The sequence below is a fragment of the Pan paniscus genome, chromosome 11 (genome assembly GCF_029289425.2).
Source record: "Pan paniscus chromosome 11, NHGRI_mPanPan1-v2.0_pri, whole genome shotgun sequence".
Taxonomy (NCBI): Eukaryota; Metazoa; Chordata; class Mammalia; order Primates; family Hominidae; genus Pan; species Pan paniscus.
The window spans coordinates 44,133,867-44,160,858 of NC_073260.2; the positions used below are offsets into that span (position 1 = coordinate 44,133,867).

General features: G+C 40.6%; 2 protein-coding genes across 14 annotated transcripts in view; one reads left to right on the forward strand and one right to left on the reverse strand.

Annotated features, from left to right (window-relative positions):
* Nucleotides 1-26,992, forward strand: part of FANCC (FA complementation group C) — a 218,486-nt gene that overhangs the window by 2,701 nt on the left and 188,793 nt on the right. For 3 of the 13 annotated variants that reach the window (XM_055117855.1, XM_055117854.1, XM_055117857.1), the window contains exon 1: nucleotides 22,762-23,013. The exons of 9 other annotated variants lie outside the window; for them this stretch is intronic. The gene's annotated coding sequence lies outside the window, so the exon portion shown is untranslated. Of the gene's footprint in view, nucleotides 1-22,752; nucleotides 23,014-26,992 lie in introns of those variants that run through there. One more of the 13 variants, XM_055117853.1, reaches the window with a different exon arrangement.
* Nucleotides 18,727-22,755, reverse strand: LOC103784898 (ATM interactor-like). Its single transcript, XM_008963515.6, is given in 3 exon segments — nucleotides 18,727-21,753; nucleotides 21,755-22,085; nucleotides 22,087-22,755. Coding segments are annotated over 3 exon segments (2,163 nt in total). The 5' UTR covers nucleotides 22,479-22,755; the 3' UTR covers nucleotides 18,727-20,313.

The following is a 26,992-nucleotide window of genomic DNA, read 5'->3' on the forward strand; positions in this document are numbered from 1 at the left end:
CTAGCAGGCAATGGTTTTACCTCCATTTTGAGATTGGCATCTTCTAACTCAAGTTTAATACGGGACTGAGGGGAAGAGACCTGCATGCCTTTTATGTCAGCATTACGCTATCTTGATTATGGCAGCTTTATAGTAAGTTTTGAAATTAAGTAGTGTAAGTTATCCAATGTTTTTCTTCATTTTCAAAATTGTTTTGGCGGTTCAGGGTTCCTTACATTTCCATATAAATTTTAGTGTCAGTTTGTTATTTTTTTTCAGAAAACCGTGCTGTGATAGACTTTGTAGGAATTGCATTTAATTTTGTATATCTATTTGGGGGAGAATTGCCATCTCATCATGAACATGGAATCTCTTTGCATTTGTTGAGTGCTTTAATTTCTCTTAGCAATATTTAGTAATTTTCAATGTACAAATTTTGCCCTTTTGTAAATTAATTTTGAAGTTTTATTTTTGATGGTATTGTGAATTGAATTATTTTTAAAATTTCATTAAAATTTTTTTATCGATAAAGTGAAAGCAAGTTTTTTGTTTTTTTTTTTTTTGAGACAGAGTCTCGCTCTGTTTGCCCAGACTGGAGTGCAGTGGCACGATCTCGGCTCACTGCAATCTCCGCCTCCCGGGTTCAAGCGATTCTTCTGCCTCAGCCTCCCGAGTAGCTGGGACTACAGGCACCCTTCACCACGCCCGGCTAATTTTTGTATTTTTAGTAGAGACGGGGTTTCACCATATTGGTCAGGCTGGTCTCAAACTCTTGACCTCGTGACCCGCCTGCCTCGGCCTCCCAAAGTGCTGGGATTACAGGCGTGAGTCACCGCGCCCGGCCGAAAGCAAGTTTATTAAGAAAGCAAAGGAATAAAGAATGGCTACTCCATAGGTAGAGCAGCGAAATTATTTTTAAAATTTCATTATGGATTGTTGTCAGTATATAAACATACACTTGATTTCACTTATTAATCTTATATCATGCAACCTTCCTTGTTGAACTTGATGATTACTTCCAGTTTTTTGTGAATTACACAGGATTTTCTACATAAGGCATCATGCCAATATAGTTTTACTTTTCTTTCCATGTGGATGCCTTTAGTTTCTTTTTTGCCTGATTAATTTTTTTCTTACCTGGTTCGACCCTCCAGCACTTTGCTGAATAGACATGGAGTGTATATTATTGACTTATTTCTCATCTTAGGGGGAAAACATTTAATCTTTTACCATTAGATACGACGTTAGCTGTAAGTTTTTCATAAATGCACTTTATCAGGTTGAGAGATTTTCCTTCTGTTACTAGATTGTTGAGAATTCTTATGAACAAATGTTAGAAATGTTGCTTTTCTGCATCTATTGAGATGACTGTGGTTTTGTTCCTTTATCAATATGATTTATTAACTGATTTGTGTATTTATACTAACCTTGCATTCTAAATCCCATTTAGTCATGTTATATAATCCTTTTTACATATTGCTGGATTTGGTTTAATAATATTTTGTTTAGGATTTTTGTATTATGTTCATGGTAATGTTAGTAATATTTTGTCTTGTGATGTCTGTCTGGCTTTGGTATTACCGTAATAGTGGCATCTTAGAATGAGTTGAGAAGTGTTCCCTCCTATTTTTTCAGAGTTTGTGAAGGATTGGTATTTTTTTTTTCTTTAAATATTTGATAGAATTCACTCACAAAGTCATCAGTTCGTGGATATTTCTTTATAGGGAAATTTGTAATTACAAATTCAGGTTCTCCAGCGCACGCATGCGTGTGACTTCTCCGGTGAAGGTTGTCGTGCGCGCACCTGGCCGTGACTCCTCCAGAGCGAGGTTGTGCACGTATGCGCGCGCCTTCTCCATCGCCAGCTCCCACATACTTTCTCCAGCACTGGTTCCCATGCACACACGTGACGCTTCTCCAGGGCGGAGCTCCCATAGTGTGTGCGGCTTTCTAGCGCTCACTCTTGGTGGGTGTGCTTTGCCAGCGCTAGCTCCCTGGGGTGTGCCGCTTCCCCAACGCTGGCTCCCGTGCTTGGGTGCCGCCCCAGCACCTGTTCCCAGGCGTGTGCACGTCTCCAGCGCTAGGTCCTTGGCATATGTGCTTCTGCAGCGCCGGCTTCTGTGGTGTGCATCTTCCCCAATGCAGGCTCTTGTAGTGCGCTGTGATCAGCTGCACCCAATGGTCAACTGTGTACCTCAGCATCCCCCTCAGGCGATTTTGTAACTGAGCCTGTGGTGGGACACCTCCCTGTGAACACCTTTTCCTGGCGCCCTAGGGGATGGGTTTCTGGCAAGTTACCAAAGGTGGTTTTCCAGCAAGTTGTGCTGGTACAGCACCCACAGAGACATCTCTCCTATTCAGTGAGCCATGGCTGTGCTCCCTCCAAAAAGTTCTTGATCCCATTTCTGGGAAGAAGTGGGTATTTTTCCTTAGGGCACCCACCTCAGCCCTAGGGGCAGTGGCTCCTCCTTATATCTGCTATTCCTGTGTTTTGTAGAATTCTCTGTACTTCTGACTAGCCAGCACCTTGTTACTCCAGTCCTGTTACAGTGAATAGTTCTTGACTGGGCATGGTGACTTATGCCTGTAATCCCAGCACTTTGGGAGGCCGTAGGGCTTGGGAGAATTACTTGAGACTAGGAGTTTGAGACAAGCCTGGGCAACATAGCAAAACCCCTGTTCTACAGAAAACACGAAATTATCTGGGAGTGGTGTGTGTCCCATCTACTACGGAGGCTGATGTGGGAGGATCGTTGAGCCCAGGAGGTTGAGGCTGCTTGGAGCCATGATTATACCATTGCATTCCAGCCTGGGCAACAGAGTGAGACCCTCTCTCTAAAGAAGAAAAAATGACAACAACAACAATAATTCTTTATAGTTGACTTTCCTTATTCAAATTATTATGTGGTTTCTTTTTACTGACTGGACCCGGACTGATTTATCACCTTTGCTCTGAACTTCCTCAAGAAATCATGAGTGGTGAGAGTATTTAGTCTGTTCATTTTCTTGAATTGTGAAAGTTAATCCTAAGGTTTCTCCCACTTCCACATGACGAAAGACACGTTTGTGTGAGAGTATGTAGGCTTTTATGAAGTGATGAAACTGCCTTTCGATGCCTTTGCAAATTAGAAACAGTATAGATTATCATGGAAAGTGGGGTCAGAGATTAGGAGGGGAGGAGAAGAGGACAGGATTAGAACTGTGGTCGACCTTATGGCATCCAGTGGGCAGGGTTCCCAGATGACCTGACTTTAGATGTGACTGTACTTCTCATTATCTTTCACCCCTGTTTTTCATTTTTCAGATTTCTGGGACTTGCGTTTTCATTTTCCTCTAGAGCACCAATGATGCTTTTGTAATTCAGAAACATTTTATGTGTGATATAAACATTTTATGTACATTTAACTATTTTAGTGGAATCTGAGATCTGTTACTCTGGTGACTACCCATAAGACAGTTTGAGGCTGCGGTTTTTCACACACACACACACACACACACACACACACACACACAGATTCAGAGGAGACTATTTAAACAATATGAATTTGGCTGGGTGCAGTGCTGTGCACCTGTAGTCCCAACTATTTGAGAGGCTGAGGCTGGAAGATTGTGAGTTCAAGTCTCCTGGGCAAAATTGTGAGACCCTATCTCCAGGGAAAATAAATAAATAAATAAAAGGCTATGACTTTATGTCTGTGATTCCTTCTTTACCTGGTTCAGTTCAAAGGTATGGAATTGCCAGGCACTTTTGCTTCTTTTATAAGATTTTGGAGGTGCCATTTACCTTAGTGACTTCCAACACCCTCCTATGGCTGGTTCCTTTTTGTTGTCATTTTGTTTTTGTTGGTTGTTACTGTTTATTTAAAGCTATAACATTATAAGGCATCGTACTTAGCCTAATCCTATTTTTGTAATTATGCTTGTACATTCAAGTGCTGTACTCAATAGATTTCCTTATTAACTCCTGATTTTTTTTTTTTTTTTTTTTTTTTGAGACGGAATCTCCCTCTGTCTCCCAGGCTGGAGTGCAGTGGCGCGATCTTGGCTCATTGCAAGCTCTGCCTCCCGGGTTCACACCATTCTCCTCCTGAGTAGCTGGGACTACAGGAGCCCACCACCACGCCCAGCTAATTTTTTGTATTTTTGGTAGAGACGGAGTTTCACCGTGTTAGCCAGGATGGTCTCGATCTCCTGACCTCGTGATCCACCTGCCTTGGCCTCCCAAAGTGCTGGGATTACAGGTGTGAGCCACCGCTCCTGGCCAACTCCTGATTTATTAATGACCATTTGTGGTTATGCATAATGACTTTTCCTCTGTCTTTGTGCACTGCAGTTCATATTATTGCCTTATGTGTATATGCTTGTTTCCACAACTCTTAGCCAACTTCTTCAGGGTATATTCTTTTTTATTATATAACTGCACTGATGTTTGTTGAGTGCCAACATCCTTTCCTCCCTTCTCTGTCATAACAGACCCTAGATTTTCTTTTAGTAGTCACTATTCTATGGGCTCTGGGGAACACTGATACTACCTCTAGCTCCTGGGGGTGGACTTTTATTGGTTTAAGGAGTGTGTTTTATTGATTCGTCACAGTCATTGGTTAAGGATGGGCATAAGCTCAAGCAAGTCCAGTCTGAATACATCTGAGGTCTGTCTCTTACTTGGGATGCTGGAACAGAAGTATGTACTCTATTTTTGGGTGGTATGGATGTGATGTGACTTCTGTAATCGCTAAAGCTGTTTTGCTATCATGAGGGAAGCAGGATGGAGAGACAGATCAACTGTGAAGTCTGCCCTGTTTCTGGACTTGCCAGTTTCTTGAACCAACAAACTCCCCCACCCCCTTTTTTTTTTCTCTTTTGAAACAGGGTCTTGCCCTGTCAACCAGGAGTGCAGTGGCATGAACATAGCTCACTGCAGCCTCAAACTCCTGGGCTCCAGGAATCATGCCACCTCAACCACCTGAGTAACTAGGACTACAGGTATGCACCACAATGTCTGGCTAATTAATTAATTATCATTATTTTTGTAGAGACAGAGTCATGCTATGTTACCTAGGCTGGTCTTGAACTCCCAGCCTCAAGCTATCCTCCTGCCTGGGCCTCCCAAAGTGCTGTGATGAGAGGTGTGAGCCACCATGCCTGGCCTCCCATTATTGTTTTAGCTGGTTTTGCTTGGTGCAGCAGGGGCATTTAATGCTTACTAAATATTTAGATCTTCCCTCACATTTCCCAGTTCACTTGCAGCTAGGTAGGACATTGTGATTGTTCTAGCCAATAGATTTTAAGCAGGTTATTTCCGGGTAGAAGCATTTAGTAGCAGATTCCTGACCTAGCTATCTCTCCTTTTTGCAATGGTGATTATGGAGGCTAGGTGTTGAGATGTCTGAGCACCTGTCATGCTGGATCCATGAGTGACTGTGGAGCAGAACAACACCCCCACCCCACAAACATGTGTGTCCCACATAACATGTTGGACATATAGTATCAGAAAAAAGTTACTACATCATAACTTAGCCTATCTTGATGAATAGAGTTGGGTTTTCAATTACTAGAAACCAAAGGCATCCTAGGTGATATACTATAATTTTGTAATTCTTAGTGTGTATTTGGTGATTTACAATGTATGCAGATTATACATTGTAATTGATTGGTAAGACACTTGTCTGAAGGAATCAGTTATATTTAGCCCTAGCTTTCTGAATTTGGTGTACCCAAACATGACCTTGTCCAACATGGATTGTAATGATTACTTAGCCTATCTACCCCTACATATTAAAGGTTATAATAAAACACTATATAAAATATACATTTATACAAATAATATCGAATTGCTGCTTTTGCTTGAAGCCGTTAGCTAGGAATTTCTAATCATAGGCCGTAAGAGTGGGTAACCGTTTATTATTGGTATAACAGCATGCATTTTATTTATGAAGTAGTATTTTCTGCAGTATTTGGCACCCAGAAGAATATCTTGTGTTTCTGATACTGACTAGTACCATTAGAATTTTTAGTCATTACGCTAAAAAAGTTGGCAAAGCTAGTGAAACTTTTGCTTGATGATAAGTATTTTGTTAAGTGGTGACTTTTTGAAACTATGCAGCCAGTTTTAGGAGTAACAGAAATATTTTTATATGAAATGGTATAATATGATTGATTTTTTCTTAAAATTGAGTAGTTGTAAGGAAGAAAAGTGCAATACAAATATCTTTTTCTTTTTTAGAGATGCATCTCACTCGGTCCCCCAGGCTGGAGTGCAGTAGTGCAATCATAACTCGTTGCAGTCTTGCCCTCCTGGACTCAAGTGATCCTCCCACCTGAGCCTCCTGAGTAGCTGGGACTACAGGCATGAGGCAGACACTGTGCCTGCCATTAAAAATATCTCGAATTTTGGTAGTGACATTCCTTTGAAGGTATTAAAAGCTAGAAATTTGTTTCATTCTATCAAAGTTTCAGGTATCTTCATTTAGTTCTACACATGTGTGCTGTACCCATCTAATGTTTGCCTAAAATTGTACTGTCTTTTTGGTTTTAAAATAATTTAAGTCTAGGCCGGGCGTGGTGGCTCATGCCTGTAATCGCAGCACTTTGGGAGGCCGAGGCGGGTGGATCACTTGAGTCCAGGTGGTCAAGGATGCAGGTCCGCTGGGCAAGGTGGCTCCTGCCTGTAATCCCAGCACTTTGGGAGGCCAAGGCGGGTGGATCACTTGAGGTCAGGAGTTCGACTCCAGCCTGGCCAACAGGGTGAAACCTGTCTCTAATAAAAATATAAAAAAAACTAGCTGGGTGTGGTGGCATGTGCCTGTAATCCCAGCTACTTGGGAGGTGGAAGTACAAGAATCGCTTGAACTCGGGAGGTTGCAGTGAGCTGAGATTGGGCCATTGCGCAAACAAAAAAAAAGCGGTGATCTGTGATTGCACCACTGCACTCCAGCCTGGGTGACAGAGCAAGACCCTATCTCAAAAAAAAGAAAAAAAAATTAAGCCTAAGATGTTTAATTTAAAAATAATTTAAGTTTTAAAAAAAGAATGTTTTTGAGGCAAAATGGTGAGAATAGGACAAGTATTTGAAAATATTGTGGTACTTGATCAGAACCACGTTTGGTTACATTGTTTTGTGGCCAAAGTGGCTATGACCAAATGACTACATGTTATTTTAAAAACATTGTTTCTAAGGTATTACTGATGTACATGAATGGATTGATATTATCATGGAGTGGTTTGTTATAAAAGCGAGTTTGGCCCTCTTGTGCTCTGTCGCTGTGTGATGCCTTCCATTGCGATGTGACCCCTCAATCTTAGACTTCCCAGCCTCCAGAACTGGGAGCTGATAAATGTCTGTTATTTGTAAACTACTGAGTCTCACATATTCTGGTATAGCAGCACAAAACAGACTAAGACAGGCAGTTGGGCAACAGCAAGTCTGAGTTCCCTTCCAGCAGCAACTGGCAGGAGTGAAATCCTGGCTGTCTTCTTTGCAGTCAAATGCTCTACCACTGAGCTATACCTACTGGCTATCTTCTTTGGACAGTTGCTGTTTTTCACCACAAGCCTGTCTAATTGCTTTACTCATTTAACTTATCTGTTGTGGACTTTGAATTTATGACCTTTGTCTAAAGTAATTTAAGTTTTGAATAATTCTGAAATGCATTCAGTTGTTAAACTAACACTTAGAAAAAAATGGACAGATCAGAACAAATTTGTCATACTTATTGGAGAAATTACTGCAATAATCAGGGTTCTCTGGTGACTTCTAAGTTTCATATCTGTAGAAAAGATTATTATTCTTGAGCAGTATAAATCAGAGCTTTTTGTTCTGTTGATTTTATACAAATACGTTGGTTTTATAAGCATGGTTTTTTTTTGTTAACTACTTCTTTTGATTTCTTAATTTATTTCTAACATTACTTTGGGCAATAGCCCTATTAAAAGTGCTTTGTACTTTCCAAATTATTTCCATATAGATTATATGGGATTCTCACAATAACCATATGTGCTAAGGTAAGATAGGCATTTTAAAAACAGAAATACAGGGCTGAGCACCTGTAATCCCAGCACTTTGGGAGGCAGAGGTGGGCAGATCACTTGAGCCCTTAAGTTCAGGACGAGCCTGGGCAACATGGCGAAACCTTGTCTCTCCAAAAAATACAAAAATTATCCAGGCATGGTGACATGCAACTGTAGACCCATACAGTGTGACATGCAACTGTAGGCTGAAGTGGGAGGATCGCTTGAGCCTGGGAGGTTGAGGGTGCAGTGAGCTGTGATCATACCACTGCACTCCAGCCTGGGTGACAGAGCGAAACCCTGTGTCTAAAAACTAAATAAATAAAAATTAGAAAAGAAAAATAGAATGGAGACTTTTCAAAAAAAAATTACTTTGGCTCATAATTAAGGAATTCCCAAGAGATTGCCCAAAGGAGGATAGCTACTGATGAACTTCTTGGGTTGATTGTGTGTGTACAGCTTTTAAATGTGTCTTAATTGTTATGAGATGATAACCTTTTCAATAATCAAAAGAGCCGGGTATTTCTGGTTACCCAAACCCAACTGATTTTAGCAGAAAACATTTGCCTTAAATAATAACTTCTCTTTGAAATGTTTACAGAGAAGGAAACTGAGTTTAATGGCAGGGTTGTTGGCTGTTACCCAGGGAAACTAACTCGTCTGGTGCTCTTTTTGTTGCACCAGTAGTTCAATGTCCAAGGGTGGCTGAAGCTTCCTATGGAAGCATAGTTAAGCAAGTCTTTCGCAGGCTTTCGGTTGCATCTTTCTACTGTGTAAATAGGGGCATTAGGAGAAATGTAATCTTTGAATACTGCCCAACCAGTTTCTGCTTGGTAACGTGCCCTGAAACCCTCAATGAATGCCAGCAAACAAATTAGATCCACAGTGTATTTGATACGCATGTCTTTTCCCCAAACAAAATTCAAATTTCACAAACACAAACTGAGTCATTTTCCAAATGTTTGTATATGAATGGAAGTTTTTGTCCTGTTCTTCTGTAACCAATACCATAAAACTTCTGAAGGTCCTTGATGCATTTATTGTACAATGTTAATCCAAAACAAAACTTTATTCTGACTAAACTTGTAGATATAGAGAGATACCAAACTCATTTTTGTTGATCAGTACAACATGTTTGTACCAACCAGATGTAAAAAATGTGTAAAGGAGTGCCATGCTGTAAAGACCTTATTACAGTTGTAAACATCAGTGCAGCTGTTACAAATCTAGCAAAACCTCAGGTTAAACAATTTCAAATTTACTGAAGATGACATTCCAGACCCAGTTTTCATAACATAAACACTCTAGGAAATGCCTTTGAGATGAGTGGGATTGTCATTAATATTAATGCCACCGAATTCAAGGCTGAGAAGTCATTTCTTTTCAAGCTTTATTTTCACTCCTAATTTTGGAATAAAATATACTTTTAACCTGAAGTATGGCGTGTCTTTTCACAGCCTGAAAACATTTGATCCTGTTGCCTTTGAATTGTAGGAATGCAAAAATACAGTATGTCTTTTATTCTTGATGGTCATTTAACTTAAATGAGTTTGTTAGAATTAAAGTTGGGAAGAATTAACTGTTAATGGAATTCAGTTGCATTGTTCAATTAAAAAATAAAAGGATGCTAAAAATAATTGCTGTTTAAGGATTGTATTAGTGTGACATTTTAGAATGCTGCATTTAGGGAAGGAATTTTATTCTAAAGTGATTTGAAGCACATTTTTTTGTGGTCCTGTCTTTCATCTAGACAAGGTAGGACAAGCATTCAAAACCTGTACCAGTCTTAATCTGTTTTTTTCTTCTTAGTTTCCACTTAGTGGGACATCTGGTGAGGTATCATTTTGGCCATATAGTCATTTCTAAAGTTTCTTTCTGTGCTCTGATTTCCAATTAAGTCTTCTATGATGTTTGCCAAATTTAAGAGCATGCAGGGGTCCACTGGAAGCGCTGAATAACTGGGCTTTGGCCTAATTCTTGTGCATGGCTGTATGTGTGGGGTGGTTTTGTTTTCTTTGCTTGTTTATTGGTAATTGCATTAAATTCCATTTGCCTTTACTGAATTTTTTTTTGTTGGACTTTTGGGGAAACCTCTAAATTGGATAATAGAGCAATTAAGTGACTGTTTGTAAGCGATCCTCAGTGCTCTATTAGAGAGGCAGCATTTATCAAAACAGTTGAATTTCTCTTGTTTAAACTTGCTTTTGAAATTCTGTTAATTTTCTAATAAGAATTGAAGCCAAGCATTGTCAAGTATCATACTGTAATCTAAAGTTGGTAACTGTGGAAGCACATAGTTGATATGGTGATACCTTTTTCAGAGGAACTTTGGCTATTTCCATCAGCATAAAGGACACAACAGACTGCATCTATTGCCTTCACCTCTGCCTTATTTCTTCTGTTTTCCTTTTTTTTTTTTTTTTTTTGAGATAGAGTCTTGCTCTGTTGCCCAGGCTGCAGTACAGTGGCACGATCTTGGCTCACTGCAACCTCCGCCTCCCAGGTTCAAGTGATTCTTGTGTCTCAGCCTCCCAAGTAGCTGGGATTACAGGCGCTCGCCACCACGCCCACCTATTTTTCTTTTTCGTTTTTAGTAGAGACAGGGTTTCCCCATGTTGCCCAAGCTGGTCTTGAACTCCTGGGCTCAAATGATCTCCTCCCTCAGCCTCCCAAAATGCTGGGATCACAGGTGTGAGCCAACACTCCTGGCCCCCTTTTTTTTAAAAAAAAATTAAAGAGGTTGTGGAGGTTTCTTTGAATTCTTTTGGTGTTTTTAAAAATGTTATATTTTGAGAAGAAAATCTGGGCAGGTACAAAGAACCCCTCCCTTTCCTGTTTAAAAACTTTTTTGCAGTTGCCCTGGAATTTTCCTTGACTGTCATTCATCCTTCTCTCCTTTCTTGATATTGGGTCTTCTGTTTACTTTATTTTCTTTCTTGGTTTTCTCCCTCCTCTTGGTGTGAAGCAGATGTTCTAGTATCTTCCTAAAGCAGAATGTGTGGGAGATGAATTATTTCTAGTCACTGCCTGTTGAATGTGAAGTTATTCTAGTCACATTTGATTGATAGTTTGTCTAGATAAGAATTCCAGGTTGGAAATTATTTTCCTTTAGAATTGTGAGGCATTGTTTAATTTCCTTCTACCTTCCTGTGTTTTTACAATTTCATGATGATGTGCCTGGTGTGGATCTCCTCATCCATTTTCTTGGGCACTTGGTCAGCCCTTTCAATCTGGAAACTCCTGTCTTTTCGTTCTGAGAAAATTTTTGTTGATTATCTCTTCCCTTCCATATTGGAACTCATTACAAGAAAGCTAATTAAGGAAGAGTAGAGGGTTGTGTTATGGGCTGAATTGTGTCCACCCCTCCCCCATTCATAAGTTGAAGCTGAAGCTGTAACCCCCAATGGGACTGTATTTGGAGATGGAGCCTTTAGGAAGTCATACCGGTGGGGTCCTAATCTGATAGGATTGGTGGCCTTAGAAGAAGAGGTAGAGAGAGAGATCTCTCCCCACATGAGCACAAAGAAGAGGTCATGTGAGGACACTGGTAGCTGCCTACATACAAGCCAGGAAGAGGGCTCTCAACAGGACCTAATAGGCCTTGATTGTGGACTTTACAGCCTCCAGAATTGTGAGAAAATACATTTCTGTTATTTAAGCCACCATGTATGTGATATTTTGTTATGGCAGCCTAAACTGACGAAGACAGGTTGAGGTCAAGCTAGGACCTCAGCTTCATAAAGGTGAACTGCATGCGTTGCAAGAGAATATTAACATGATGCTGGTGCGCATGTGTTCTCCTTTTTGACTGGTCCCTTTTTGAACTTAGCTCACTCATCTGCATATCACCCTTTGTGAGTTAGCACAAGTCATTAACCCAAGGTTCTAGATCTGTGCTGACCAATGCCATAGTCAATAGGTACGTTTAATTATTTAAATTTACATTAATTAAAATTAAATAAAATTCAAAATTCACTTCCTCAGATTCATTAGCCATATTGCATGTGTTCAGAAGCCACATGCAGCTGGCGCCTGCAGTATTGGATGGACAGATAGAGCCAGAACCTTTCCATCCTTGCAGAAAGTCTGGCTGTACAACTGTATTCTAGATACTTGCCTTACACCTCTCCCTCTCTCTTTTTTTTTTGTCCAGTGGGTCTGAACTTTTTTAGGTTCAAGACATACTTAGGAATACTAGAATTTGTAGTGGACATCTTCAAGGTTTTAAAACAACACTAAGAAGTAAACAACCATTATAGTGCAAACTCTGCCAAAGTGTCATATGCATACTGAGTCTATAACTGCGTCTGCAGTGATCAGGCTATTCATTTGGCCATGCTTCTGCAGTATGGCCCTTAGAAGAGCTGTTTTTTACCCCTACTGGGCTTTCTGATATGTTTGTAGGACAGAGAATTGTAGGAAGCAGGCCTTCACATCTGAGCCGTGCTGCTCTGGTTTGCTGTGCTGAATGTTGCTGTGCTCTCCCGGAAGAGGTAGGCACAAGTGCTTTAGAAGCAACTGTCAGAACCCCACTGCTCTACTGAGCACTGGTGAGTCTGAGGATTCACAGGCTGAAGGCAGGTCACTGAAAGTGGCCTACATTCTGGAATTTCTCGGAACAGATTATTTCCTGAGATGACAAAAAGTATAATTTTGGTCAGAAGGATCACTGAATTTCCTGGAATCTACCCCACCAGGCTGTGTCTTCATAGGTGGGAGCTGTTCTCAAGAATCCTCAAAACAGCCCTTTGAGGTAGGTTCTGTTTCACTCCCAAAGAGAAGCGAGGTTGGCACTCAGAAATTTCACATCATTTGCCCTGGCTCACTGAATGAACTAGTGAATAGTGACGCCGGGTTCAGACCTTTCCGTTTCTCTTTAAAACTTGTGTTTTTTTCTACCAGAATGCAACTAGGGTTGGCCAGTGGCCCCTTCTGTCCACCACGTGGGAGCAGCTCTCCTAAAGCTGGGCTCTGCATTAAAGGGATTGTTTGCAAATTCATTAAATTAAACATGTTTAATTCAGGGTAAAAACTGAATGATTTAGAAGATCTTTTTTCTTTTGTTTTTTTCTTTGTTTTTTTGTTTTTTTTTTTTTGAGTTGGAGTCTCACTCTGTCTCCCAGGCTGGGGTGCAGTGGCGCCATCTCTGCTCACTGCAAACTCCGCCTCCCGGGTTCCTGCCATTCTCCTGCCTCAGCCTCCTGAGTAGCTGGGAGTACAGGCGCCCGCCACCGCACCTGGCTAATTTTTTTGTGTTTTTTTTTTTTTTTTAGTAGAGATGGGGTTTCACCGTGTTAGCCAGGATGGTCTCGATCTCCTGACCTTGTGATTCACCTGCCTCGGCCTCCCAAAGTGCTGGGATTACAGGCGTGAGCCACCGCGCCGGGCCTTTTTTCTTTTATTTTAAAGAACTGTTGTTATTTTTATTTCAATTAAATTGAAAAACACAGGGAAAAAATACAACAACAACAAATCCCAGGCAGGGCATGGCAACTCACGCCTGTAATCCCAGCACTTTGGATCACTTGAGTCCAGGAGTTTGAGACCAGCCTGGGCAACATAGTGAGACCTCAGCTCTAGAAAAAAAGAATTAGCTGGGCATGGTGGTGCATGCCTGTGGTCCCAGCTACTAGGGAGGCTGAGGTGGGAGGATCGCTTGGAGGAGGTTGAGGCTGCAGTGAGCCTAAAGCAGTCATGCCACTGCACTCCAGCCTGGGCGACAGAACAAGACCTTGTCTAAAAAAAACCCAGAACCAAAAAAAACAAAAAACCCCAACAAATCCCTCATAGCACCAGCACTTATTTTTGAAGACTTCCTGTACTTACACATATAAATATTTTGTACAAAAATGTTATGATATTATAAATATTTTTCTGCAGCTTCCTTATTTGACTTAAGAATTTATGATGAACATCTTTCTGAGTCAGTCAGGAATATTCTTCATGCACTGTTAACTCCTCTGTTACCTTAACAATTTTGTGTGTGTGTGTGTGTGTTTTGATGGTTATTGTTATACTGACTTTAGCCACTTTTCATCATTTTAGCTGTTAGGTCTCTTTTTTTCTTTGTGTGGTCTTAACCGAGAAATAATTGCAAGCGAGGAACAAAGTCTTAAATTTGGTGGCACTCACCACCAAATAATTCCAGATGTTTGCCTTCCCTCTACATAGAAAGAGCCCACTCTCATGCTGTATTTGTTCTTCTCATCCTCCCCTGTCTTATTTCTCTTTCATTTCATTTAATTTTAACCTCAATACCAGACTTATTTTGTGCAGCCCTTGGCCTGCTGCGGAGATATCTTTGCCACTGGCTCTCTTTCCAGCCCCCAGTCGCTGATGTGTCTCTTGGCAGCTAGTGTAAATGATGGTGGTCCTCTCATTCTGACATGGGAGCACCCCAAGTCAGCAGTAATATTTGGTGTAACAAGTACCAGGGTGGGATAACCACATATCCCTGGACTGGGATTTTAAAATTGTCAGTTGTCCTGTCATTTGTGGTTTAGGGATCAACTTGAGCAAGAGAAACTCCGTCTCTACTAAAAATACAAAAAAAAATTAGCCAGGTGTGGTGGCAGTTGCCTCTAATCCCAGCTACTCAGGAGGCTGAGGCAAGAGAATTGCTTGAACCCAGGAGTCGGAGGTTGCATTGAGCCGAGATCGTGCCACTGCACTCCAGCCTGGGCGACAGAGCGAGACTGTCTGAAAAAAAAAAAAAAAATTGTATTTATTTCCTACAGACTTCTTTTTCTTGGTTGTCACCCGACATTGCCTTATCAGGTATTTTATTATGTATTTTATTCCTTTTTATTATTTTTGGCTTAAATTTTCCTTTTAGTCTTTTACTTTGATCATTCTTTCTTATTTTCTCCTCCATATTTTGGATTCTTCAGACTTCTTCCCTTTTCTTAATCTTATCCTTACCAGATTTCCCTTCTGCTTAAATTTCATGATCCAGTTTTTCAGTGGATGGAGATAGAAGGCTGAGGTGAGGAAGGTGGGGGTAAATACGATACTTGCTGAATTTTAAATATAAAACAAGATATTAAGGAACTTATTTCCTTTTTTATTCCCTATATTTGGGAGACCATAGAATTGGCTGGCCACTAATATCAAGTGGCTTTTGTGTGTAGACCCTTACAAAGAAATGACTGATAAAGTCCCTACTTCTGGGAGTTCTGATAGTAAAAAGTGTGACATCCATGACACATACATTGCCAGTCAATGATGGATAGAAATGGGCAGACTTTGAGGAGATGAGTTTGAGTATACAGAGATACCATTTTGTGTGTGTGTGTGTGTGTGTGCGCGCATGCATTTGAGACAGGGTCTCACTCCGTCTCCCTGGCTGGAGTGCAGTGACGCGGACATGGCTCACTATGGCCTCGACCTCCCAGGCTTAAACAATTCTCCCACCTCAGCCTCCCGTGTAGCTGGAACCACAGGCATGCGCCACCATGTCTGGCTAATTTTTTGATGTTTTGTAGAGCTGAGGTCTCACTATATTGCCCAGGCTGGTCTTGAACTCCTGGACTCAAGCGATCCTCCTTCCTCAGCCTCCCAAAGTGCTGGAATTACAGGTGTGAGCCACTGCAGGGCCGCAGAGATACAGTATATTTGTGATACCATTAGTAACTTTTATTTGACAGAGGGTTAAGTATTGACTAAGGGATAAAACCTATTCTGGGGCTCAGAAAACAAGGTTTTGCTCCAAGAAGGCAGTTAGATGTGGATAACAGTTTCAGTACTGAATTTGGAACCTTTTTACTAAAATGTAGTCTACATGTGGGTATCTAGCAATAGAGTCACTGTTAGTAAAGAACTATATATGTGACATACAGAGGAACCACATACAGTTTCTTAAAATAATATGTTCTTCATCTTTGAGGAAATCCTAGACAAAGCTGGAAACATTTCAAGTTTTCTTATTGCTCATTACAAATTATAGGGATTTTGATATTGTGCAGTTAAAAGTTCAGTAGATTTTCGAAACTAGTTATTAATTGACCTCGGTTCTGCACATTTTTGTTGCTTTGCAAGAGTACCCTTAAGGCTCAAATAAAGTTAAAAGTAAGGTAAATGGTGTGTTAGACTAAAACTGTATTTTTTGTCTGTCAACACTTAAATAGAAAAACAAACTAGCTTAAGAACATGACTGCAATTTAGGATCTTAAAACCATATATGCCGTAGTATTTTTAAAGCCTGCAACCAAAAAGTAGAATCATTGTGTTTTATAGCTCTTTGAAATTCTGTCTGATGTTACTGTATGTCTGTGCTGTCCTGATATGGCTTTTGGATTGCGTTTGTAGTACAAGATTGATTTCTTGTATTTGTATATTACTTGGCTGCACAGATGGTATCCACTTCAAATCTACTAAATAAAACTAGAACAATGATTTTGCCAGTTGGTTTTGACTGCTTTTATTTATTTTGGATGGCTGTAGTCTTTGTGAAGATGGCAGACTAAACCTGGAAGTGACAGCTAAGAACAGAATGGGTGGGCTACAGGTCTGCTAATTGATCTCAGCAGAACTCATGCCACTTCTCCCTGGGTACAAGACGTTTTCTTCAATTGAATGTTCACAGGCCAGCTGAGCCATCCTTTGCTCCCATATCTCTATTGTCCTTGGCCCAGACCTTTTCTCATCCTCCCTGGGTTATCTCATCCATTTCCATAGCTTTAGTTACTGTCTCTCTGTTGATGTTTCTACATCTATGTCTTCAGCTCAGGCCTGTTTCCTAACCTCTTCCTCACATACCCACTGCCTATTGGACCTCTTCATTTAGATGCCCCAGGTCTCTTGTACTCACCATGCCCTAAGCTGAGCCTATCTTTTTATCCAAGTATGTTCCTACTCCTTTGTTGCCCCTTTCAGTGTATGGTGGCATAACACATCTAGTTCTCTAATCAGAAACCTGAGCAACATCTTTACCTCCTCTCTATTCCTTTTTTTTACTATGTCTGATCTAAACACTAAATACTATGTGTTCTCCCTGATAAGCATCTCTTATCTGGGTGCTTTTCTCTATTCCTTCATGTGACTAGACTAGGCCTCAGTTACTGTAAGATGGTCTTCCATCTTACAGTATGATCTTGTCTCCCCTTGCGGTCCATTTTCTATATTGCTTGTGTGATTTTTCTGAAACACAAATCTGATAATATCACTTTAATGCTAAAAATCCTCCAGTGACTTACCTTTGCTCTTAGAATAAAGTCCAGAGTCCTTACTCTGTTTTGTAAAGTCCTTTTAAATCCATCTACTACTTGCTTGAGCAGGGTGACAGTCTTGGTAAAATGTACTTTTATAGCCAGAAGTCCCCCTCACACTTAACATATCATGATGCTTTCCTTTCTTGTGAGAAGCGAGAAATTTTATTGTGACATGTTGTCCATTAGTAAACCACACTCAGATCTGTGTGCCTCTCTTCCAAAAAATACATTATACATATTTCTACAAAGAGAGAAAATATGTAATAGTTGTCAGGTTCTTTTGAGAAATCCTTTTGTAGAAGTTATGCTTGGTGTTGTTTTAATGTTTTTATTACAAAGTAGAGAGCCTGTCTGATGAATCTTACACAAATAAAGTAATGGAGGTAATTAGATACCACCACAGCCTTTCCTTTCTCTCCAGAAGAGGTAACAAGAGTCAGCATTCATTTGGAAGCAGTTGCCCAGACATGCCAACAGAAGTTGTGGGCGTCTGTATCTCCTAAGAAAGCGAGTTTCCTGAAAACCTTGGGAAAGGAAGGAAGAGAGGGAGGGAGAGAGGAAGGGAAGATGCTATGTAGGTGGGCCAGTCACCAGCAGAGGGATAAAAAATGGTGAGATCAAAATATAAAAGCACCAGTAGTGTATTCCTTTGGCTGGCCTCTATCTCTAGATGCCCTAAAATGTTTATCTCCATTATTATAAGTCAGTGTAGATGCCTAGAGAAAGGAGGCATCCCTGATTTGGGCAGGATTCTAAACAATTGCCTTTTGTATTGTTAGTCTACACTTTGCTGAAAGTCCCTCTTGCCTCAGTCTGCTGTTCCCCTGGTGAGCCCCCACATATGGTTCAGTTCTCAGTGTCAGGTCTCTTTTTCTGGAAACTTTCCTCAACACCCCAAATCTGGGTTAAGTGCTCCACTTAGTCTGCTGTACTATGTAACACTTCTCACTCTGAAGTTTTAGTTTGTATTTTAAGTTCAGTGACTATGACTAATGTTATTGTTTGAAATGAAAGAGATTTTAAGAGTTTCTTCAAGAGGATTGACCAGAGTCCTGAGACATTTCTCCATTCCTAAATATATAAAAGCCATGAGTTGCCTTTGAACTTCATTACAATTTTGAAAATTTTTAGACATATCAACGGTATTCTGTAGATGAGAGCTAGCCCGCTTCAATCCAGTTGTGACTATCTTGAGTGTGAATGTCAGTGTTCATGTTTGATGTTCTTTATTTTGGTGTATACTCTAGGTGTAAAGCCAGCCCAATGTTGTCCCAACACATGACTGTGTTTGTTTGGCTAACTAAATACACCTTACCTGCCTTTTCTCCACTTTCTGTCTTCATATCGAAATCCATACACTTGAAATATTCTAATCCATTAGATATATGTAATTTCCTCATTTATGCTTTACTGAAACCCTGTTGGAAAATTCAAATTAATTACCCTTAGATTAAAAAAAAAAGCCTAACAAAGCTCTGTGGATTTGGTATGGGAACATATCAATAAATTTTCTTAAATAAAAACCACATAATTATTTTTAAAAACAACATTTATTTTCAGATCTGTTGAGTTTTTCCACCTATTTCTTCAAAGTTTTCCTTGTCATCCAAAGACATGACATTTGAGGATCTGTCTCTTTACTACTTTTCTATTTTTCAGGCAATGAAACCTCTTGTTACATTTAATTAGTGTGTCTAGGTCATGATCCTTAGTCATTTTAAATTGGAGTGTGATAGAGAGGTTTTAATATATTGTGCAATAGATCCTTGATATTTTCAGATTTAAAAGGTTTGTTTTGATTTTTAAAATCACTTTATTGAGATATGATTGATATATAAAAAGTTGTACATATTTAATCTATAGAACTCAATGAGTTTGTGGATAAGTATATACCCATGAAGTTATCACCACCATCAAAACTGTAAACATACCCATCACCTCCCAAAGTTCCCCCTGCCCCTTTTGTTATTATTTTTTTGTGTATGGTAAGAACACTTAACATAAGCTCTACTCTTTTAGTACATTTTTACTATACAGCATAATATTGTTAGCCATAGGCACTATGCAATATAGTAGATCTCCAAAATTTACTTCTCTTTTAGGACTGAAACTTTGTACCTTTAACTATCACCTCTCAATTTCCCCTCCTGCCAGCCCCTGGCAACAGCCATTGTACTCTTTTTTTTTTTTTTTAATTGATACAGGGTCTCACTGTGTTGCCCAGGCTGGAATGAGTGGCGTGATCATAGCTCACTGTAGCCTCAACCTCCGGGGCTCAAGAGATCCTCCTGCTGTAGCCTCCTAAGTAGCCAGGACTACAGGCATGCGCCATCCTGCCTGGCTAATTTTTTATTTTGTACAGATGGGGTTTTGCTCTGTTGCCTAGGCTGGTCTCAAACTCTGGCCTCAAGTGATCCTCTCTTATTGTGGTTTTGATGTGTATTTCCCTGATGATTACTGATGTTGAGCATTGTTTCAAATAACTGCTAGCCATTTGTTTGTCTTCTTTGAAGAAAAGTTGGTTCAGGTCCCTCTGACCATTTAAAAGATCAGGTTTTTTTGTTTTGCTTTGTTTTGTTTTGTTTTTTGTTTTGTTTTGGTATTGAGCTGTTTGAGTTCCTTATATAATATATTCTGGATATTAACACCTTCTCAGATGCATAGTTTGCAAATATTTTCTCCCATTCTGTAGGTTGTCTCTTCACACTGTTATTTTCTTTGCTGTGAAGAAACTTTTTAGTTTGATGTAATTCCATTTGTCTGTTTTTGCTTTTGTTGCTTTTGTGGTCTTATCCAAAAAATCTTTGCCCAGAAGACCAGTATTATGAAGCATTTTCTCTATGTTTTCTTCTAGTAGTTTCATAATTTCGGGTATTACATTTAGCCCATTTTGTGTTGATTTTTCTTTTTTTTTAGATCAACATCTCAAACTTTATAATACACTCACATTTATACACAAATTTCTGTTTACAAGTACAAAAGGCAAAGAACTGCAAAGAAGCTAAGCAACTGCATCATCAGCCACATTCAATCGAATTAATACTGTTGTCCCCTGTCCGTAGTTTTAATCCAGAGGAAATGGTAGATGCCGTCTCACACATGGACTCCACTGTTAGTTTTAGAAGTTGGAGACTGTGTGTGGTTCCGCAGAAGTCTGGGTTTCTACAGAGCTGAACTGAGACTCCATCATGTTCCAGGCCATATCAGCCAGAAGAAAGTCGTCCATTGCTGTTTGAGTTTCGTTGTTGGTGAAGAACAAGCTCCCCAGGGTTTCAAACCCAGAACTCATGGTCTGTGTTTCTATACTGTTCAACTGAACTTTGCTTTCTAGAGCAGGTATATCTTTAGCAGTGGAGATTCCTTCAGTTTGTGTCTCTGTGTCAGATGAATCAGTACTCATGGAAAAGCTGGAGTGTTTCAGAATACTTCCCAGAGGCAGATGAGGGTTACTGTCTAAGAAAAAGTTTAAGTCTGTCTGTGTTTGTGTGTCAAACATCTCAAGGCCTAAGAAGTTAGAATTTCCCCTACACCCGTAGGACTGAGCAGAGGTATCTGCGAGTAAGAAGTCCGTTTGAGTCTCTGTGTCCAGTGACTCCAAGACTGGCTCGGTGTTCATGGTGCTAAGTTCACTCTCTTCAGTTTGAGTCTGGATATGTGAGGCCGAAAAGAACTCTTCAATATCAAAATTGATTCCAGGGTTCTGGGCTGGGCCAGATGGGAGCTGGGTGTCAGGTCCAGGATTTGTGTTAGACAAAAGACTATGATGATCCAATGTCTGAGCAGGCAGATTACTTGACAAGATGTTTTCCAAATCACTTAATAAATCTATGGTTTGGGTCTGATTATCTGTCATGTTCTGTGAAGGAAGCATACTGTTCTGTGCACTGAAGTTTATAATTGGTGCACATTTCTCAATCTCTTGATTTAAAGTCTTAGGCTCATTCTGAGGTAACAAACTATGAGTTACTATCTCTGCTACTAAACTGTTGCTTATAATGTTACTTGTAGCAACATATGATGAATGAACACTCTCAAAAATGTCTCTGCACATTCCAGCTTGGTCCATCTGTACATGGTCATCCGTTGGACTTTGTATCCCACTGGTTTGAGTTTCTCTGGAGACCCCACCCGACTGGAAACAGGTGTCCATAAATGCATCAGTCTGAGCAGCTATAGATGAAGTTAACTTAGAGCTGGGCAAAAATGTCTGAATGTGAACACTAATGGGAAGAGACACTTGAGAATCAAACAACAAATCAGTTTGAGAACAAGACGACACAGAGGAATCAGCGGTGGCCCACTGTGCAGAAGGTATAAAGTTTTGTGAGGCATAAGACAGATCTGTCTGCACGTTGATTGAAGAAATGCTGTTCTTCTGACATGTGTTCCCTAGTTCTTGTAAAGGATTAGATGGACTTTTACCCAAGTTGACTTGAACACCAGTACTTATTGGCTCAACAGCAACAGGATCAGCAATTTAGAAAAGAAGTAGGCTCTCCTTAAGAGAGCAAGCCTCTGAATCTAGGCCGAGGATCAGGGTTCCTACTGACAAGGGCAGGCAGTAAGTGCACAGCCCCTGTGGCAGAGCCCTGATCAACACCTAACACCACAGGCTGGGCTGAGGAGTCGGCTGCAGGCACAAAGACAGGCATGAGAGAAAACTGCATCACGGGTAGTTTAAGCAAAGCCACTTTGGGCTTTGGTAAAAGCAACTTTTGAGGATATCTCGGTGGTGTTGTAAGAGTCTGCTTGTCAGTGTTAGAGCCACAAGAGTCTTCAAAAGATGGTTCTAGCTTTATTTCTGAAGCTTCTAGTTCTTGAGTGTCTGGTCTAGAGATTGGTTGGTTGTTAAATGATTCAGTGGTCTTGTTGGATAACTTATGGTTTTGCACAGTTTTCCATTTTCCTTTTCTTACTAGGTGGGTCCCTGTGTTCTGCAGGGATCTCGTGGCCAGTTCGGTAGATGTGAGACTGCAATGCTTTTCTACTGGCGTAGGGACAGCCGCATGTGCACCGGAAGGTCTTGCCACAGTCCTCTGCAAGTCTTTTCAGGTCCCATTCTGTACCGTACGAATTGCTGCACTTACTACATTTGTGCTTCTTCTCAGCATGCATTTTCATAAAGTGCTGTTTTACGAGAGAAAACTGAGAAAATGGTCTGTCAGGGCCTCTGGGGCAGCCTTCGATTGGACAACAGTAGAATTTCGGTACAGTTTTCAAATCTTTTCTTATTATTGGATTGACTATGCTATACTGCATGCGGTGGCTCTTGACCAGGTGCATGTTGAGCGCGGGTCTGTTGGGCAGGATCTTGCGGCAGCCGCGCACGGTGCGCAGGATGTTGGGCCATGTGGCCTGGGACAGCTCGCTCACCTACTGCTGGATCAGCTCCCCCGCCAGCACGGAGGCCGCGGGCTGCTGCGTCACCCCCGCGGGCCGCGGCCGGCTGCCCCTCAGTCGGGGTCCCGGGGGCACCCACGGGCCCGAGGCGGCGGCGGAGGCTCCTCTCGTGGCCGCCGGGACGGCGCGGGCACCCGCCGCCAGAGCCGCGGACCCCGCCGCCGCCAGAGCCGCGGACCCCGCCGCCGCCGCCGCCGCCGCCGCCGCCGCCTCCGCCTCCGCCTCCGAGGCCACCATGGCTCCCGCAGGGCGGCCAGGCCCAGCTCGCAGTTGTGTTGATTTTTCTAAGTGGTGAGAGATAGGGTCTACTTCCGTTTTTCTGCATGTGGATATCCAGTTTTCTTGAACACCATTCATTGAAGAGACTGTCCTTTCCCCAGTGTGTGTTCTTGGCGCCTTTGTCAAAAATCAGTTGACTGTAAGTGGGTTCTCTTTTCTGTTCCATTTGTCTGTGTGTTTTTATGTCAGTACTCTACTGTTTTGCTTACTATAGCTTTGTAGTATATTTTGAAGTCAGGTAAGATTGATGCCTCTAGCTTTGTTTTTTTGACGCAAGATTGCTTTGGCTCTTTGGGGTCTTTATATATATATATATATATATATATATATATATATATTTTTTTTTTTTTTTTTTTTTTTTTTTTTTTTGAGACAGAGTCTCACTCTCTCACCTAGGCTGGAGTGGCGCGATCTTGGCTCACTGCATCCTCCACCTCCTGGGTTCAAGGGATCCTCCTGCCTCAGCCTCCCGAGTAACCGGGACTACAGGCGCCTGCCACTATCCTCAGCTAATTTTTGTATTTTTAGTAGAGACGGGGTTTCGCCATGTTGGCCAGGGTGGTCTCGCACTCCTGACCTCAGGTGATCCACCTGCCTCGGCCTCCCAAAGTGCTGTGATTACAGGCATGAGTCACTGTGCCCAGCCTCCATACAAATTTTAACGGACTTTTAAAAGATACGAATTCTTCCAATCTGTGAACATGGGGTATCTTCCCATTTTTTGTGTGTCTTCAATTTTTTTCAATATTTTATAGTTTTCATTGTAGAGATCTTTCACATCCTTGGTTAAATTTATACCTAAGTATTTTATTTCTTTTTTTTGGCAGGTATTGTAAATGGGATTGCTTTCTTGATTTATTTTTCAGATAGTTTGCTATTAATATTTGGTGTATAGAAACACTAATGATTTTCGTTTGTTGATTTTATATCCTGCAACTTGACTGAATTCATTTATTAGTTCTAATAGTTTTTTTTTAGTGGAATTTGTAGGGTTTTCTATGTACTGTGTCATCTGTAAACATAGACAGTTTAACTTCCTCCTTTCCAGTTTGGATGCCCTTTCTTTCTTTCTCTTACCTAATTGCTCTGGATAGGATTTCCAGTGCTGTGTTGGATAGAAGTGGTAAGAGTGGACCTCGTTGTATTGTTCCTGATTTTAGAGAAAATGCTTTTAACTTTTTCCCAGTCGATATGGTTAGTTGTGGGTCTGTCACAGATGGCCTTGTGTTGATGTACATTCCTTCTATACCTAATTTGTTGACAGTTTTTTTTATCATGAAAGATGTCGAATTTTGTCAAGTGCTCTTTCTGCATCTATTGAGATGATCATATGATTTTTATTCTTGGTTCCGTTAATGTGGTATATCATCTTCATAGATTGGCATATGTTGAATCATCCTTACAACCCAGGGGTAAATTTCATTTGATCATGATATGTGATTTTTTTTTATGTGTTGTTGAATTCTGTTTGCTAGTGTTGTGTTGAGTGAGGACTTCTGCATCTAAGTTTATCAGGGATATTGGCTTAAGATTTTCTTTTTGTGTCTTTGCCTCCTCTTCTTAGCAGTGTTCCCTTGAAAGTAATTTGTCTTTTTATAATCTCTGTCTGCTTTAAGGATTTCCTCTTTGCCTTTAGTTTCTGCAGTTTTACTGTGTATTTTACTTCAGAGGAGTGTGTTTTGTCCCATTTTCCAGAGGTCTTGTTGGACTGAGCTCTGGTTACCTACCCACTCTGGTAGTTGGCTTAATAACCCTCCTTTCATTGGCTGTGATTCCCTGTGTCACTTCTCTACTTTCTTAATGGTGTTCCCTTTACTGTCCAAATAAACTACTCTACTCAAATCCCTTTTTCAAGATCTCCTTCTTGGGAGTAATAGGGCTTCTTAGATCTGAGGATTAATGTTCGTGTTGATCACAATGGAATAGTGATATTGCTGACAGAAAGATATCATTGGTTATACTTGGAAGATCCTCAGTTTCCCTAATGGCAAAAGACTTGGGAATCTGTGGATCAAGATGGAGCATATATGATCCCAGACAGAAGTATTGTTTCTCAGGTCCCCCAGAGTTCCCCAAAGGATGGATTTGCATGGCAAGAGAAGCTCCCTTATCACTTCTAATGGGGTTTTATATGGTTTTGGTCAATCACCCTTCCACTGCTTGAACATTACTCTTCTGGAACCCAGTGACATGTGTGCCTATTCAGGAGGTAGAATTAACTGATTCACAACAATTGCCAAACGTTTTTTAGAGTTTACTGCAAGGTTGGATGACATGAAGACCAATTTTCTGGAATCAGTCTTTCAGAAGACGTAAGCCTCAGGCATGTCTGATTTCTATTCTAAAACGTGTGGCTGGGCACAATGGATCATGTCTGTAATCCCAGCACTTTGGGAGGCTGAGGCGGGAGGATCACTTGAGCCCAGGAGTTTGAGACCAGCCTGGGCAACATAGCAAGACCCTGTCTCCACAAAATATAAAAATAATATCAGATTAGCCAGGCATGGTGGCATGTGCCTATAGTCTCAGCCATTGGGAGGCTGAGGTAGGAGGATCCTTTGAGCCTTGGAGGTCAAGGCTGTAGTGAGCCATGATAGCACCACTGTACTCCAGCCTGGGTGACAGAGCAAGACCCTGTCTCAGTCAGTCAATAAAATATCATACAGTTATGGTTAAAAACTAAAACAAATTTTTAAAAATTTGAATGAACAATAGAGAATGTATTAATGTATTAATATGATTTGAATTTATATTAATTTTGTGGAGAAGAATCATTTAGAATTTTAGCTCAATCATAAGCCTGTAGATGATGATACATGAAATTATTATTCCCCCGTGAAATACAAGTGTGAAAGATGACTACCTTTTTGTGGTATGATTTCTATATACTATACTCACGCGCACTTCTTCAAGGTTCAGTTGTGTGGTTTTTCAGTTCTTACTCCAGCCACTGGTTGTGCAAATACTCCGTGATTGTGTAAAAATCATACCTGTTAATTTATATATACTGTTACTGGCAGGAGACAGATAGATAGTGCTATTTATTAGAATTATATGTGCTTCTGAGCATTACTTACCTAATCAGGTATTTTAAAAGTTCAGAAAAAAATTTTTAAGTCTGAACCTTATGTAGTAACTCTGAAAAACTATAGAAAACAGAGTAATAAAATATAAAAGTAGTAGATTGAAATGATACTCTTCCTATTATCATTATTTCTAGAGACAGGGTCTTGCTCTTTTGTCTAGGCTGGAGTGCAGTGGCATGATCCGTAGCTCATTGCAGCCTCAAACTCGTGGGCTCAAGCAGCCCTCCCTCCTCAGCCTCCCAAGCAGCTAGGACTACTGGTGTGTGTCACCACACCTGGCTAATTTTTGTTTGTCTGTTTTTTTGTGAAGATGGGGTCTCACTGTTAACTGAGCTGGTCTCAGAACTCCTGGGCTAAAGTGATCCTCCCATCTCAGCCTCCCTAAGTACTGGGGTTACACGCTTGCACTACCAAGCCTGGTCTGAAATGAGACTCTTAAAGGAAACAGGAAACAGTGAACAAAGAGAAGAGTCATTGGAAATTAAAAAAAAAAAAAAAGTGAAATGCCCTATGTCTGATCAAATAGAAGCACTGGATTCAGATTATCAACAAACTAATCAAGATGGAAGAGCATAGGAAATTTCCCCTGGCAAGAGCTTGGTAACCAAGACGTCAGGGGCCAGAGTGAAACATGCTGAATGCATGAGCCAAGTGCTGGGACTCAGTTGACCTATAAGAACAAATAAAAAGAAATCCATGTAAATCCATATAAAACACAAAACCATGGACACTTGTATTAAAGTATGGCTTGTCAATAGAATTTGCATCAGTGCATGCTAAGGTTAAGTCACAGTCAAAGCCTATTCAAAGAATAGCCTAGCGGTTTTCAAGTAGCTGGGCAGGTAAAGAAAATACCTTGACATATATAACTCTTAAGATCTGCTGTAACAAATAGTTATTATACTAGCCATACCAAGTTTAATTTTCTCCTATATATGGTCTTGGTAAAGGCATCATGTTATATAGAACAAACATGATCGACTTGGATAATGAAATTGTAAATAAAATCCTGCTTTACAAATTATTATTGCT